The sequence below is a fragment of the Mobula birostris genome, chromosome 20 (genome assembly GCF_030028105.1).
Source record: "Mobula birostris isolate sMobBir1 chromosome 20, sMobBir1.hap1, whole genome shotgun sequence".
In the NCBI taxonomy this organism is placed as follows: Eukaryota; Metazoa; Chordata; class Chondrichthyes; order Myliobatiformes; family Myliobatidae; genus Mobula; species Mobula birostris.
The window spans coordinates 16,425,235-16,443,386 of record NC_092389.1 but is presented as its reverse complement, the minus strand read 5'-3'; the positions used below and the strand labels follow the sequence as shown (position 1 = coordinate 16,443,386).

At 41.0% G+C, this 18,152-nt stretch overlaps 1 protein-coding gene across 1 annotated transcript in view; it reads left to right on the top strand.

The window, feature by feature from the left end:
- Positions 1-18,152, top strand: part of LOC140185083 (CXADR-like membrane protein) — a 149,998-nt gene that overhangs the window by 120,185 nt on the left and 11,661 nt on the right. Inside the window, exons 4-6 of the mRNA XM_072238326.1 lie at positions 8,049-8,201; positions 14,020-14,142; positions 14,733-14,874. Of these exons, the coding sequence (XP_072094427.1) occupies positions 8,049-8,201; positions 14,020-14,142; positions 14,733-14,874 (418 nt within the window). The remainder of the gene's footprint in view (positions 1-8,048; positions 8,202-14,019; positions 14,143-14,732; positions 14,875-18,152) is intronic.

The window sequence follows — 18,152 nt, the reverse complement described above, 5'->3', positions numbered from 1 at the left end:
ATTTTTGAGTTTCCAGATGCTAATGGTTTATACATAGCATTTACCTGTAGTATTTACTTGTTGGAATGTTATAACATTTGCATGCAGGAAACTGAGCTAAGTTCTTACTTACCTGTGTATATTTACTTGTGTGAATGGAACAGCGAGGTGATGGCATTGTATTTTGTTGTTTTTCAGTTTCACTCCTTATTCACTATGTCATGCCATTGAGTCTGAAATAAAACCAAGGAGCTGGGAGGCTTTTCCCTGACTCTCATGTCATTTTTGAATGGAGTTTGGCTGACTATCTAGTTGATGTTACAACACCTCAGCAAAGGCAGTACAGTGAAAAAACAGAGATCAGTTGGTGCTTCAACAACTACGGCTACAGGTAAAACCTCCTTACATCTAAAAACTGCATCATGGATCAGAAACAAGGTGATAATGCTTCCGTATCCAGCATTAAGAGTTCTCATACATCAGCCTCAGTTGCTAGGGCAGCAGCAAGAGCCCGCGCCAAAGCAGAGGCGGCAAAAGCATGTGCTTCATTTGCTGAGAAGGAGGCAAAGCTTAAGATGGAAAAAAGCAGAACTGCAATTAGAAGAGGCAAAATTAGAGGCTGAACTTAGTGCATTTACCCTTCACCGATTGCACAGGCCGAGCCCTTAGAGACAGCCGAAGAACTGGAGGAGAGGTTCGAAAGGGCCAGCAAAGCAGTGTCAGAAAAGGACATTGCAGAGCGTACAGGCGAATACATGAAAGCACAGATTGAACTTGGCGCATCACTGAACCAAACAGCTTTTTCTTCCACTTCCCTAACTTCAATGTTTTCTGACGGCAGCTTTATTACATGGTGATCTCCTTCAGAAGATGGCTCACACTGACAACCCAACACCTGTTGTTGATGGCACATTTATCGATACCTTCATATTGCTTTCCAAAGATTCCACCACAGGGAGAATGAGCAGTGGATGGATGCTAGGACAGCTCCCCACCCCTGCGATGCGCCACTGGGCACGACAGCACAGTCATTTGTTCCCCGGGGTGTTCCCTGGGCTTCCACCAGCCCGGCATCTGCAGCAGAACACTGTGCACGATAGCTGGTTCACCGTGACTTAGTGAGCACAAGCCTTAACCAGTCTGATGACAAACCTGAGACTTACAGAACGTGACAGTCATCATTCAACAATGCCACTAGGGACCTTAGCCTCACAACCACAGAAGTGCATGTAAGTAACCCTGTTGCCACTCTAGTGAAGATCTGGTAACAACTCCAGGAATGTTACGCCATGCCAGAAATTATTGAGGAGTCTCTATTGAAGATGTTAGAAGGTCTTCCTAGAATCTCTGCCAAGAACCATGTCAAATTAAGGGAACTGGGAGACCTTCCCTTGGAACTTCAGTGTGCTAAGAAAGAGCGATACTTACTGGGTTTGATTTACCTGGACACTGCCCGCAGTGTCGCCCCCATAGTGGAGGAACTCCTCATGGATTCCAGGAAAAGAGGATATCTGTTGACTTGAGGTTCAAGGAAGACATGGTGGCCACTTTCCTCCATTCAATTACTTCGCCAGGTTCATCTGTCACGTAGCATGCAAAAGAAACAACCTCAGCTTCACTGTTCCGAGTAGCAGCAGTGCACTTGTGAATCAGACAGATCTACCTTCAGGAATTGCAGTACAAAGAGCTCCATATCAGTTCACAAGATGGAGATCTCTTCTGCTGAGGAGTTGCATGTGGATTCCTCTGTAAAAAACAGCGAAGGGCCAGGGAAGAACTGTCCCATTCATAATGAGCCACACCCACTCAAGAAATGCAGCGGTTTTACAGCCAAGACTCTCAATGAAAGAAAGGGCTCTAGAACATAGAAAACCTACAGCACATTACAGGCGTTTCGGCCCACTATGTTGTGCCGACCATGTAACCTACTATAGAAACTGCCTAGAATTTCCCTAGCGCATAGCCCTCTGTTTTTCTTAGCTCCATGTGCCTATCTAAGAGGCTCTTAAAAGACGCTATTGTATCCACTTCCACCACCACCGCTGGCAGTGCATTCCACGAGTCCACCAATCTCTGTGTGAAAAACCTACCCCTGACATCCCCTTGGTACCTACTTCCAAGCACCTTAAAACTATACCCCCTCGTGTTAGCCATTTCAGTCCTGGGAAAAAGCCTCTGGCTATCCACACGATCAATGTCCCTTATCATCTTTTTCACCTCTGAGGTCACCTCTCATCCTCCATCGCTCCAAGGAGAAAAGGCCAAGTTCACTCACCTATTCGCAACCTTTCTAGAAGAGAATGAAATTTCCTTTAAGTGCTGCACCTCAGTGACTCACTTGGCAAAGGACTGCAAAGCTACTGTGAACTGCGTTGAATGTGATAGCACTCACCATGACACAGCCATGCACCCAGGTCTGGCATGTCAAGCCTCGACTTCTAGGTCCTCATCAGACAATGACAGGGAGAAAGAGGAAAACCCTCCTGTCAAGGCTGCTGTTAACTCCCAATGCACTGAAGCTTGTGGTCCAGAGTAGGTAGCTAGGTCTCTTGCTCAGAGATCTGTATTGTTAGAGTGTACACTCAAGGTCAATGTGAAAGAGCTGTCAGCCATACTCGACGACCAAAGTAACTGCTAATTGGCCAGGTCAGATTTCTTTGAGCTGCTCAATGTTAAAAGCCACTCACCTTCATACTTAGTCAGAGCCTGCGCTGGTATGATCGAGACACCTGGGAGGAAAGCAGAAGGCTTTCAAGTTGAATCACTCAATGATAAGGCCAGCATTTCTCTCCTGCCACTAACTGAGCGCAACAAGACACTCAATAATTGCTCTGAAATACCAATGCCAGATGCAGCTCTTCACCATCCACATCTGAGAAGTGTGGCAGCACATCTTCCAGTGCTTGACCCCAATGCAGAGATCTTCATCTTGCTTCGGAGAGAGATTGCAAGGGTGCATGAAGTCAGGCAGAATGTCAGTGGACAATATGATGCCCCTTTCCCACAGAGACTGAAACTGGGCTGGTTGCTGGTGGGTGATGCGTGCTTGGGAATCGCACATAAGCCAAGTGTGGGCACATTCAAGACCAGTGTGCGGGAGAATGGCTGTCACTCCCTGCAACAGCTTCATGCCATTGAAGGAAAAAGTCAGTCAAGACAGGGAGCGATGCAACAGTCCATCCAAGATTAGCAGGGTAACAGAGGAGACACTTGAACTAACTGTGTTCAACCAGACAAAGTCTGACACCAAACCTACCCATTCCACTGAAAACAATGGGCAAGGAAGTCTGCAGGGATGAGACAAATAGTTGGGTTGCTCCTCTCCCCTTTAGAGTTCCCCAGCAGCGTATACCCAACAATCGTGACCAGGCCCCGACCTGTCTCACCTCCCTAAAGTGAACTCTGTAAGGAAAGACAGAGAAAGATGTGGAAACTCGTCATAGACGAGCAGCTTCATTATCAGGATTCAAGAGGAAACCTTACCACTGAACGTTTCCAGCACTTCTCAACCATGTGCTCACTCATTAGAGCTCACAAGCACTCCAACTAGCTTAATGGCTATGAGGGATGGCACCATTGCAACTTACAGTGTACTCCAGATCAGTTGTCTCAGGCCAGAGATGCTGTTGTCAGTGCTGCTCAGCCTTCCCAGAAGAGTTTGCAACACTTGCTCTTAGGAAATCTGTAGCCAAAGGCAACGCTGTTCTGAAGCTCAAACCTATCATTGAGAACAATCTCATCTGCATTGTAGGCTGGCTGAAACATGCACACTTGAACAGAATCCCCTTATCTTGCCCAAGGACAACCATAACTCCTTGCTGCTAGTACGACATTGTCATGACCTAGTGAAACATCAAGGCCGTTACCTTATGGAAGGAGCCATTAGAGCTGCAGGTTTGTCAATCATAGGAACCAAGAGGCTCTTCAACTCAGTTCTACTTGAATGTATCATCTGCCAGAAATGCTGTGGCAAAATGGAGGAACAGATCTACCTCCCGAGCACCTGCGTACCTGCCTTCCCTTCATGTATGGTGGGTTGGATGTCTTTGGATCCTGGTTAGTCACTGCCAGACGTACAAGAGGAGGCTAGGCACAAAGCAAATGGTGGACAGTGCTGTTGAGGTGCATGAGCTCAAGAGCAGTCTATGGATACTTCAAGTTGCATCAGTCCACTCAGGTGCTTTTTGCGATCTGTGGGCCCAATTTTGTAACAACCAGTAAGAAACTAGAACTAGAGAAAGACCAAAAGGACACCATCATGCAGAAGTACTTGAGTCAACAAGGATGCACGTGGGAGTTCAACCCTCCCTCATGCCTCCCACATGGGTGGCTCATAGGAGTGCACAATTGGGGTTGCGAGAAGAATCTTGCTGCTCTGGGAGAACACTCATTTTACCCATGAAGTCGTCTGCACCTTGTGGCGGAGGCCGCAGCAATAACTAATGTGACACCTCTTGTTCCAGTTTCCACAGACCCCAACTCACCATTTAGAGTGTCACCTGTAATGATACTCACTCAAAACATTGGAGTAGCCCTCCACTTGGAGACTATATGAATAAGGATCTTCTCAGTTGACAATGGAGACAGGTACAAATTCTCGCCAATAATTCTGGACTTGCTGGAGCCGTGACTACCTCCCAACTCTGCAGACCCGCCAGAACCAGATGAAAGCCCGTAGGGATCTAAAAGAGGGAGCTGTCGTGCTCTTGTGAAACAGTCAAGCTACCTGCAATGAGAGGCCCATGGCTAAGGTTACTACTGCCTTCCCTGAAGGAAGGAATGGAGGAGTCTGGAAGGTAGACGTCAAGACCAAAGACCAAAGTTCTTCTAGGACCTTCCTGAGACCTACCTCAGAAGTTTTTTTGGTAAACACCATTGCAAAGTATTTAGAGGTGACCTCACAATGTTAGGCGAGGAGTGTTCGGCCCTTCGGGCAAATCATTTATTCATTTATGTTTCTTTATGTGATTAAGCATGTTCAACTTTTATTTTAATGAGCAATTGCTGATCTGTATTAGGTCACTTCCTGTGCAGCCAGGAAGTAGTAAGTAGGAAAGCACATTGGCTGGCAGTAGGCCAAAGGCTTATGTTAGGAACGAAAGAAGTTTCTATCCAAACCCATCCTATTGTTTCCTCAGTAGAAGCATTGCTTATAAGTTAATGTTGTATTGTTTAGAAGTTAAGCTAAAAGTATCAGTAAGATTTTGCTGAAATAGAATGTTATTTTTGAGTTTATTAGACACTAATGCTAATGGTTTACACATACCATTGACCTGTAGTATTTATTTGTTGAAATGTTATAACATTTGCATGCAGGAAACTGAGCTAAGTTCTTTCTTACCTGTGTATATTTACTTGTGTGAATGGAACAGTGAGGTGATGGCATTGTATTTTGTTGTTTTTCAGTTTCACTCCTTACTGACTATGTCATGCCATTGAGTCTGAAATAAAACCAAGGAGTTGGGAGGCTTTTCCCTGACTCTCATGTCATTTTTGAATGGAGTTTGGCTGACTGTCTAGTTGATGTTACAACACCTCAGCAAAGGCAGTACAGTCTAACTTCATTTTTAACTATATTAGGCATTCACTCCTTGCACGTACTGTCATTGGAATTTGATTAGTTCCATTGCATATTTTCCCACAAGGTGTGCGTTTTTAATAAGCATCCTGTTGACATTAAACCAATGACCCATCTACCTTATAACATAAAAGATTCCCTGACAGGAATCAGAGAATAGCAAGGGACTTCTGCCTGATATCCAGGCCAATATTTCTCCCTTAATTACCTTGATTAGAAATAAATTATTTCATCATTATCTCAGTGCATCTTAGTGGACCATTCTCTGTTTAAAATCTGCTCCCAGGTCACCTACATTTTCTGCAGTGATCACATAACAAAAATTTAAAAAAGTACTTAATTGGCTGTGGAACAGTTTGAATCATCCAGAGTTCATGAAAAGTTTGATTTAAGTACAAGTTACTGAAGTCTACAAGGAACCAATTTTCTTTGACCACAGAAGACTCTTGCCAAAATATCAAGGTTACAACGTCAAAATGGAATGATGAGAATAGTAAGTTCATCTGCTGGCTGAGTTATGATTTGATTGTATTTAAGTACTGACTGGCAGCACAGTGGACAACTAGTAGAGCTACTACATCACAAAACCAGAGACTACTACCATCAGAGGAGGTACAAGAGCCTGAAGATGCACAGTCAATGTTTTCGGACCAGCTTCTTTCCCTCGCCGCCAAACTTCTGAATGGTCCATGAACCCATGAATACTACCTCACTACCTGCCTGTGGTTCAGCATGGACTAAATGAGCCAAGGGGTCTGTTTCTGTACTGTACTTCTCTATAACTCTAAGACTCTATTTTGCTATTTGCATTATTTATTTATTTTTATATATTATTGTAACCAATAGTAACTCTTATGTATTGCACAAGACACCACATTTCACAACATATGTCTGAGATAATAAACTTGGTTCTCATCCTGGCCTCTGTTCAAACCTGATTTTGGGTTCTGTCTGTGTGGAGTTTGCACATTCTTTTTGTGTTTCCTTTGGATGCTCTGGTTTCTGCCGTGTGTTATAATAGCAGAACATTATACACAACATGTGGCCACTGATCTGCATGCAGCATATTTAGTATTTTTGACTGAGAGTGAATTTCTTGACGATTGCAATTGCACCACTGTACCTTTTCCTGGAGTGCCACCTACTGTATGTTTCGAAGAACTAACCTGAGCAATTGTTTCCGATCTCTCTCGGGTTTTATACTTTATTAGGTGATGCCAGATAATTTGGGAATCTTTTTATCAGAGCACAGGACTAAAATGCAATTCCAGAAAGGTTCTTAAAAATGTCAGTCAATCTTCCAAGTCCCAAATAGATAGCAAGACAATAAGTCAGAGCTTTTGTTTGAACTAATCAAAGAAAAATGAAAGGCATCAACTTAGTGAACATCAATTTAAAAACAAAATGATTTGGTTTGAGTAGGCTTTTAAAACTTAAAAAATCTCAAATCTAATGACAGCCCACCTGGTGCAGGTTTTGCAAAAGTGCGAAACGGAGCAAACAGCTAACCCTCGCCTGGAAGGTGGATTGTGTTATTAAATTCGGAATCTCAGATTTATCCTGCTCTATGGGCTTAACCCTGTTTTCCTGGTGTCAGGAAAGGCAATAGGTGAAGGGCATTTAGGAACAGCACAAAAAAGGTCCTAGGAAAACAACTTGCTGGAGCTCTCCCTCCACCTAACCCCATAATCCAAGCTGCTGAAAATGCCACTGCTTTCCAGTACAACCCTGCTTACTCTCCATATTAGCACTGCCCTTGCACAGCCAATATGATCTCGGATTGTTTTTTCCCCAGTGCTCCCTGTGAAAACATTGGAGATGCTTCACAGGAGGCTAGGGCTTACCCTGGAGTGTTTCCTGCCCAGATGGAAGGTATGTGTGTCAATCATGCGGACTTCCAGGCTTGGATTCTGTTCAAAAGATTCACACTGTGGAGTCAAAACACCACAGCATGAGGGGGAAGATTTCCAAACAGAATCCTGCCACATTTTGCTGTCATTAGGTCAGAGTTCTAAACAGGGTTTATAATAGAAGTAAATAAATACTTCAGAATGTTTAAAAGGGACCAGGAAGAAGACAATTGTTGGTTTCTATGTACCTTGCTCTGAGCTCATAGTGTGTATGTAACTAGATGAGTGAGTCACTAAGGAATAGTCACAACTCACTCATCAAGCAACATATGGCAGTGTCACATTGAGCTAAACAAATGGAACAAGCTGTTTTGTTTTCAAATACATCCTCTTTTATCATCAATGCTCTTTTGCTGTCTTCTACTTCTATTTTTATTGGGGATGGAGGAAAGACAACTAAAAATATAATAGCTGTTGTATGAACTCCTGAAACACAGGTAACCCACACAATAGTAAATACATTTGAATGTGTATCCTTAATAATTTTTGTAATTAACAATAATAGAATTAGTGACTGCTCTAAATGCAACATGCTGATTTAAAAGTATAACCTCCACCAATTATCTTTTCTTCTGCATCAGTCAGACCTTCTAAACCCAAATGCTGGACACAAGGGCAGTTACTGCAAGGAAATGACGTCAAACTTCAGTGTAGATCAGAGAGAGGCACTGAACCTATCTTCTACATGTGGGAACATCTGGATGCAGAAGGACAAAGGGCCAAAGTTCATCTAGGTTGGTGATTAAAATTTTATAGAAGATTGGAATGTATTCTATTGCTATGTAGATTTTGCTTTTCAACTAGTGGTGTTATACTTACAATCAGTACCTGATGCAGAAAAAGCATTTGATAGATTAGAATGGGATTTTTTATTTAAAGTACTAGAAAAATATGGGTTAGGAACATCTTTTATAAATTGGATTAAAACTTTAGATTCTAACCCTAAAGCTAAAGTAGTGACAAACTCTCAAATCTCAAATTTCAACACCATTCCAGTTAAAAAGGTCAACTAGACAAGGTTGTCCACTATCACCTGCTTTATTTGTATTGGCGATAGAGCCATTAGCAGAACTAATTAGAATTGATCCAGATATTATGGGTTTTAGAGTTAACCAGGAGGAATATAAAATTAATCTTTTTGCCGATGATGTTTTGATCTATTTAACAAACCCACAACATTCGTTACATAAATTATCTTCTAGATTGGATGAATATGGGAAGGTATCAGGCTACAAAATAAATTGGGATAAAAGTGAAATTTTACCTCTTACTAAAGGAGACTATAGTCAATGTCGATTAGTAACCCAATTTAGATGGCCGGTAAATGGTATAAAGTATTTAGGTATAAGACTTGATAATGATGTAAAGAATTTATATAAATTTAATTATTTACCACTATTGAAAAAAATTCAAGAAGATCTTGACAAATGGATGATATTACCAATAACATTAGTAGGTAGAGTCAATGTTATAAAAATGAATATATTTCCTAGATTACAGTATTTGTTTCAAACATTACCAATACAATTGCCACAGAAATTTTTTCAAGAGTTAAATAAATGTGTGAGAAAATTTCTTTGGAAAGGTAAAATGTCAAGAATATCATTGGAAAAATTGACATGTAAATTTGGGTTAGGAGGGTTACAACTTCCAAACTTTAAAAACTATTATAAAGCAAATCAACTTAGATTTATTGCATCTTTCTTCGATGATCGAAAACCAGCATGGATTAAAATAGAACTAGACAAGATAGGAGAAAATAGACCTGAAGATTTTATATATAAATGGGAATCTAAATTGATACGGGAAAAGAAAGAATCTCCTATATTAGCGCATTTGATGGATCTATGGAATAAGATAAATGTTGATAATGAAACACAGAAATCTCTATTAGCAAGGAGGCCTTTGTTCCAAAACAGACTTATTCCTTTTACAATGGACAATCAACTTTTATATAATTGGTACCAAAAAGGGATTAAATTTATAGGAGATTGTTTTGAACGAGGTATATTGATGTCATTTGAACAATTAAAGGATAAATATAAAATATCTAATAATACTTTCTTTTGTTACTTTCAATTAAGGGCTTACTTAAAAGGTAAGTTGGGTCAAACAATGTTTTTGCCAAAACCTAATGAAATTGAAATTTTAATACAAAAAGGGAAAATTAAAAAACTTATTTCTTGTATGTATAATTTGATTCAAGAACAATTAAACAAGGAACCCATAAGTCAAAGCAAAAATGGGAAACAGATCTGAATATTAATATTGATGAAACAAATTGGTCAAGACTTTATCTTGACAGTATGACAAATACAATAAATGTTCGACTTAGATTAGTACAATATAATTTTTTACACCAATTATATATTACACCGCAAAAAATAAGTAGATTAAATTCAAATCTATCTGATAAATGTTTTCGGTGTAATCAAGAAATTGGTACTTTTTTACATTCTACTTGGTCTTGTTTTAAAATTCAACCCTTTTGGATAAATTTAAGAATTTTATTGGAACAAATTACTGGAACTCAACTTCCACATAACCCTGTATTATTTCTATTAGGTGATATTGAAGGGATAAAACCGAAACTTAAAATTGAATAAATATCAGAAAGAATTTATAAAAATTGCATTGGCAGTAGCTGAGAAGACTATAGCAGTTACTTGGAAATCTGATTTGTATTTAAGTATGGATCATTGGAATAATGAAATGGCTAGTTCTATTCCACTCGAAAAAATTACTTATAATTTAAGAGACAAATATGTAACATTTTTGAATATTTGGCGCCCTTATTTACAAAGGATAGGATGGCATATTTAAGTGCTCCGATAAAGACTTTGGTCACTTGGGGAAAGTAACGAATAATTATACCAAATTTATTTTGAATCCCATGGAGCATGTGGAAACCTTCCAATACCCAGGCGGTTCTTTTCTTCCTTTCTTTCTTTTTTCTTTCTTTCTTTTTAGGTAGGACTATATATGGGGGGGGGGAGGGTTAAGGGGAGGGGGGAGGGTAGATTCTTTTTTTCATGTATTCCTTTTGAAAATTCAATAAAAATTATATTACAAAAAAAAATCAGTACCTGACAAATAATTTGTATAGCTCAATAAAAAAATGCATCATTGAAAAAAATTGGCCAGTATCTGTTATGAGGATGAGGACAGATGACCTAAAGCACCCCAATGTTGGATCTTTTGTCAGAATTTAAGATAGAAGTCTGATGGAAGTCTTTGTTGATAGAAAAAAAATGTATATGAGCATTAAAACTGAAATTGCAGCAATTTTACTTGGGAGAAGGTTCTTGGGAAACTGAAAGGTCTGAAGGTAGATAAGTCACTTGGTCTAGATGGTGTACACACGAGAGTTCTGAAAGAGGTGGCTGAAGAGACTGTGGAGGCATTAGTAATGATCTTTCAAGAGTCACTAGATTCTGGAATGGTTACTGAGGACTGGAAAATTGTAGATGTCGCTCCACTCTTTAAGAAGGCAGGAAGACAGGAGAAAAGAAATTATAGGCCAGTTAGTCTGACCTCTGTGTTTGGGAAGATGTTGGAGTTGATTGTTAAGGATGTGGTTTCAGGGTACTTGGAGGCACATGATAAAATAGGCCGTAGTCATCATGGTTTCCTCAAGGGAAAATCTTGCCTGACAAATCTGTTAGAATACTTTGAGGAAGTAACAAAAGGAGAGTCAGTGGATGTCAGAGGATAGACAAAGGAGAGTCAGTGGATGTCAGAGGATAGACAAAGGAGAGTCAGTGGATGTCAGAGGATAGACAAAGGAGAGTCAGTGGATGTTGTTTACTTGGATTTTCAGAAGGCCTTTGACGAGATGCTGATCATGAGGCTGCTTAAGAAAATAAGAACCCATAATATTACAGGAGAGATACCAGGATGCACAGAAGATTGGCTGACGGGCAAGAGGCAAAGAATGGGAATAATGTGTCCTATTGGTTGGTTGGCTGACGGTGACTAGTGCTGTTCTGCAGGGGTTGCTACTGGGACCGCTTCTTTTCATATTTATATGTCAACATTTTGGATGATGGAGTTGATGACTTTGTGGCCAAGTCTGTGCACGATATGAAGATACAGCAGGTGGAGGGACAGGTAGTTTTGAGGAAGCAGAGAGCCTGAAGAAGGGCAAAGAAGTGGCAGATGATATATCGTGTAATTCACTGCATGGTCATGCACTTTGGTAGAAGGAATAAAGCTGCAGACTATTTTCTAAATGGGGAAAAAATTCAAAAATCAGAGGTGTGAAAGGACTTGGGAGTCCTTGTGCAGGATTCTCTAAAAGTTAATTTGCAGTGGTAAAGAAGGCAAATGCAATGTTAGCATTCATTTCAAGAGGACTAGAATATAAAAGCAAGGATGTAATGCTCACGCTTTATAAGGCAGACTGCTCTTGGAGTATTGTAAGCAGTTTTGGGCCCCTTTACTAAGAAAAGATGTGCTGGCATTGGAGAGGGTCCACAGGAGGTTCAGGAGAATGATTCCTGGAATGAAAGGGTAAACATATGAGTATTTGATGGCTCTGGGCCTGTACTCACTGGAGTTTAGAAGAATGAAGGGAGGATCTCATTGAAGTTTATTGATTATTGAAAGGCCAAGACAGAGTGGATGTGGAGAGGATGTTTCCTATAGTGGTTGAGTCTAGGACCAGAGGGCACAGCCTCAGAACAGAGGGACATCCATTTAAAACAGAGAGGAAGGGTGGTGAAACCATGGAATTTATTGCTACTGACGGTTGCAGAGGCCAAGTTATTGAGTATATTTAAAGTGGAGGTTGATAGGTTCTTGATTCAAGATGTAATGATTCAAAGTAGATTTTATTATCAAAGTGTGTGTGCAGTATACAACCCTGAGATTCGTCTTCCCACAGACAGCCATGAAACAAAGAAAACCAGGGACCCACTTTAGAGAGAACATCAAACCCCCAACGTGCATAAAAAAGAACACATTGCACAGATGGCAGAAAAAGAGCAAAAAACCTCAAATCACAAAGACATCAAAAGGGTCCAGGCATATTCAGTTCAGCTCAGTTCAGTTCAATCCAGTGCCATGTCTCTCACTATCTGCAGGCCACAGCGCTAGTCCGCTCCATTCAAAATCACACAAAAACAGCAACAAAACAGAAGTGACCAGAAACCAGAGACACATCATATCATGAGCTACAGAGTCCAAACCACAAACCACGTTGATTAAACCTTGTCCAAGACCCAGGACTCCAGCACCTTCCTTCAGTAGCATCTAGCGTGAGACACCTTCCTCCGGGAGCAGTGGGTGAGAGCCGGAGAGAGACCAGTCGAACGCATGCACCTTCCTTCGCATGCAGCAAGTGCGAGCAAGAGAAAGACTGATCACACAGAGGTAAAGAGTGCTGAACACCCACTCGCCTTCCCATTTCATCATTGATTTTCAATCTTTCTCGGTGCTTTAATCAGTGAGATCAGTGAGAAATGGAGTCGATCACGGGCTCGCGCCCCATCTCCAGGCTTTTTGGCCTCCAGGCCGCACACTCCACTTGAAACCTCACCAAACTCCCTCGGAGACAGCAGAGTGCCAGATCGTTCAATGGGCCTGAAAACACATCATCAAATTATCTTACGGCCTCATATCTTATCATAGTGAAATCGCTCCCTTGCATGTGATATCCTTTTAATTTTTCATAGCTTTACCCTTTTTGAATGTAACCTTACTGAGGATGACATCAGAAGTCTCAACTAACCCAAGATTTGAATTCTCAGCCATAATTTCAATCAATTGAAATGTTCTAAAAAGCATTTTATCTGCAGTTACAGCTAGTAGTGATACTGAATTAATCCACACCTGCGAGTTGAACAAACAAAATGGAGCCAAAACTGCAGTTAACTAATGCTTGAACTAATCCAAATCCTGGGTCTGGAGGCAGTAACTGCAGTCAGCTGCAGTGTAGGATGTAAGTGGATCAGGAAGTGTCAACTGCTAAATTACCTGGTTGTAAGATCCTGTTCTTCATTGTGCAATGCAAAGTGAAGGCTAAGAGCTGTCACAAAAGAGAGTTGGTAATTCACACAGGTTTTTATTTCATCATGGTGTCCAGTTACAGAATGACATTTGTTAAACTAGGTCATAAAATCCCCTTTATGTAAAATAAAATCTTTACTAAGAAAGGAAGAAACAATACTCATGGAAACAAAGGGACAAAGGGATCTGTAGGGGGACTTTGTTCAGTTTGTTCCATAAATATATTCAGTTAAAATATGATAGAAATTTTGATAAATTAAAAACATGTTGAAGGTTTCATATCGTGCAATCTGTCAAATAACTTTAAATTGTTGGCTTATCAATATGACCCATGCTAAATGCATCATTTAACTGTGCTGAAATAAAAATGGAAAATGCCAGAAAACCACCCAGCAAGCCTGGAACATTGACTGTTTCTCTTTCCACAAATGTTGCCTGATCGGCTGAATTTTCCTAGTAACTTGGGTTTTTATTTCAGAGCTCCAGACTGTGCAGACTTCATTTTATTTTTTGTTTAACTGGGCTGTCCTTCGATTTATTCAGATTCAAAAACCCCAGAAATGTTGCTGCTGCGGAACTTGAGCCACACGAATGCTGGAGTATACCGGTGCAGTGCTACCAATGAGGCAGGGCAGGAAAGCTGCTCGGTGAACATCACAGTTATGTGTGAGTAGTCTACAAATGTGCATGAAACACCAAAGAAATCAGGAAAAAGTACTTCAAGTTTATTCACAATGCTAGGATGGTGATACAAACATTGTACATAGAACATCAAACAGAACCACACAGAGAAAGGCCTTTGGCCCACAATGTCTGCACCAAACATGATGCTGATTAAACTAGTGCTCTTATGCCCATATGTGATCCATATCTCTGCATCTATCTGACGGCCATTAAACATCACTATTCATCTGCTGCCAGCATGCTCCCCACCCCCTGCCCAGGCACCTACCAGTCTCTGTGTGTAAAAAAACCTTGCCCCACACATCTCCTCTCAACCTCCCCCTCTTACCTTAAATGCATGTTCTCTAATACTCGACATTTCTGCCCTGAAATCCATCTCATTACTGAATTCAGCACAAATAAACAGAGTGAAATAAGTTTACTTTAAGAAATGGCGAATGCTGGTAGAAAATATATGTCCTCAAAAAGTCTACTTAAACACAAAACCATACAAACACGCATACTTACATTCAACTTAATTTAATTAGATTCAGATGTCGATATTAATTTATTTGCTTTCTTTTCGTTTCCAGATGCAAAAGACCCTGGGATCATTGCTGGTGCTGTTATCGGAGTTATACTTGGGCTGCTGTTAATCTTCCTTATTGTTTGGTTTACACTATACAGGAAAGCAAAACATAAATATGAGGAAGAGGAACAACCGAATGAGATAAGGTACTGTCTAGTTAGCAGTCCAAGGTACAAATTCGCTGGTCTGCGGATGCTATCCCTAAGATGTTGAATAAGCATGTTATTGTTACTAACCTCTGGCAAAGTATGGCAGAGATATGTTTCTGGTCAGAAATCCTATGCAGAAGACTCATTTCTATAGCTTAGATAGCTTAGTTCTGACCCCAAAAAGCCCCAGCATCTGAATTCGTGCAATGTTTATATTTTAAACATTGTTTATTCATTCCTGATCCTGTCATGGTGCCACACAAATATTTTCATGAACCAAACAGTCTAATGCGGCTGATGTCACTTCTCGCCAGCTGCAGTGCAGCTAGGACGTATTATTTTCTCTTTCATCTTTTCAACTTAGTGTTCAGCTGTAAAGTGACTGAGTTTCAAGCAGGTTTGCAGCTCACGACGGCTGCAAACAGCACAGTGCTTGTCTCTATTAAGCACATCACAATGTTCCCAGTCACCCTGCTGCTTAATCACCGGTAGTATGGCTCCAATAAGTGTACCACAGTGATGGAAGAAATGTGAGCAAAGTAAAAATAGGTATTCTATTTGACTTAATGAAGTAATTTTAATTGTTTTTATTCATAAAGTAATACACCAGAATAACAGGCCCTAAGGCTCAATATGTCTGTACTGACCAAGGTCCCATCTAATTGCCCATTCGCCCACATTTGGCTCATACCTCTCTCAACCTTTCCTATCCATGTACCTGTTCACATGTCTTTTAGATTAGATTAGATTAGATTCAACTTTATTGTCATTGTGCCAAGTACAGATTCAAAGCCAGTGAAATGCAGTTAGCATCTAACCAGAAATGCAAAGAATAGTGTTATTTACAAAATAACTGCGAATAAAAAGTAAGTGATACAGCACACAAATATAAAAGTACTGAGACAGTACAATATGGAGTACTTTGGACACATCGCTGCTAAGCGCTGTGATGTGAGGTTCAGCAGGGTCACAGCCTCAGGGAAGAAGCTCTTCCTGTGCCTGCCGGTGTGGGAGTGGAGGCTCCTGTAGTGCCTACCGGATGGGAGGAGAGTAAAAAGTCCATGGTTAGGGTGAGATGCATCCTTGATAATGATTTTCGCCCTGCCCAGGCAGCGTTTATGGTAGATATTTTCAATGGTACGCAATTGGGTGCCGATAATCCGCTGGGCAGTTTTCACCACACGCTGGAGTGCTTTGCAGTCCGATACGGGACAATTGCCATACCACACTGAGATGTTGTCATTGCACTTGGCTCCGGCAACTCATTCTGTATACTGTACACCTCACCCTCTGCATGACAAAGTTGCTCCTCAGGGTCCTTCTAAATGTTTCCGCTCTCACTTTCCCCACTTTAAACCTATACCCTCCAGCTTTTGATTCACTTTCCTTGGAGAAAAGACTGTATGCAGTCACCCAATCAATGTCCCTCATGATTTTATACACTTCTATTGAGTCATTCTCAGTCTCCTACAGTCCAAGAACAAAAATCTAACCTGTTCAACTTCTCCCTATAACTCAGGCCCTTGAGTCCTTGCAACATGCTTGAAAATCTTCTCACTCTTTCCAGTCTAATGCCTTTCCTATATTTCACATGGTGGTGTAGCCAAAACTGTACAAAGTACTCCAGATGCAGCCTCACCAGTGTCTTGTACAACTGCAACATAATGTCCCAACTCCTATACTCGGGACGCTAACTTTTGAAGGCCGGTGTGCTAAGTGCCTTCTTCACCTCCCTGTCTATCTGTGATGACACTTTCAAAGAACAATGTACTTTCACAAATAGTTTTAGGTGTTTGTGTGAATATTAGTCTTTAATTTTAATTTTTAACAATTTTATTTTTAATGGCCTAAGTGACTTTCTTTATGAATTCTTTTGATATTCACAAACGTACCCCAGTAGTAGGAGATTTGACAGCCAGCACGCCAAGAGGCAGGGCTTTCCTTGATCTTATGGCCATTATGTGGGTGCTGCCAACTACTTGCCCATTTGCTGTATTACATTATGCCAAACCGATGCACTGGCATTCAGACTCCAAATCAATGTCTATGCTAATGATCATACTGCACATTGTTTGGAGACAGGAGGCTATAGTCTGGGCACTGTGAAAGATCAGACAATTGGCAGCACCTAACATTTAAAGTAATCAAATGCCTATTAATATGTTAAAATTAACCTTATTGTTATAAAAGAGTGCCCCTTGCTAGAAAGAAAGAAGGAACAGCATTTATTCCATCCCTAGTTGCCCATGGGGTAAGTGGTGGTGAGTTGTCAGCTGAAACCACTGGAATCCCTCGGGTAAAGGTACTCCCACAGTGATCTTGGATTGAGGTATCAAATAACATTCCAGTGACGATGAAGGGCCAGTGATATATTTCCAATTTAGTGGACTTGCTATGCAGCTTGGAGGAGAACCTACTGCCCCACACTCCTTGGTAGCAGAGGCGATTGGTCTGGGAAGTGCATTTGAAACAAATTGAATCTCTGCTTCCATTAGCCTGAATTTTACAGTCCGCTCCAAAGTGATAGCACTTAAAATTGTGATCAAAGAAAGCTGTTCTCAAGGTCATCAGCTTCTCTTAGTAGTCCTTCTGACATTAATTTGATTCAAGCCTCACCTGAAAGGGATCTTTGGAATCCAGCATCAAAGTCAAAGTTGAGTTTATTATCATATGTGTGTGCACAGGTGCAATGAGAAACATCCTTGCAGCAGCATCACAGGCACGCAGCACGAGAGACACAATGCCCACAAGATAAACATAAATTGTATAAAATTTTTAACACAAAGAACATGCATAAAACAAAAAAAAGCCTTTGTATTGCAAAGTGGTCAAAATGGTCAGAGTCTGTCTATACTGAGGAAGCGATTAGGATTGCGCAGGTTGGTTCAAGAACTAGGTGACTAAAGAGAAGTCGCTGTTCTTGAACCTGGTGGCGTGGGGCTTCAGGCTTCTGTATCTCCTGCCCAATGACAGCTGCATGACCCGGATGGTGGTGATCTTTGATAACTGATGTCATCTTCTTGAGGCACCACTTCACGTAGATACTCGTCACGGTGGGGAGAGATGTGCCTGTCACGTTTTGGGCTGAGCCCACTATTCTGTGCAGCTTCCTACATTCCTGTGCATTTGAATTGCTGTACCAGATCATGATGCAAGGTGTCAGGATACTGTCAAAAGTGCAACTGTAGAAGTTTGCTGGATTTTGGGGTCGGGGGGTGGGGAGAGCATGCTGAACTTCCTTAAGTTTCCAAGAAAGTAGAAATGCTGGTGTACCT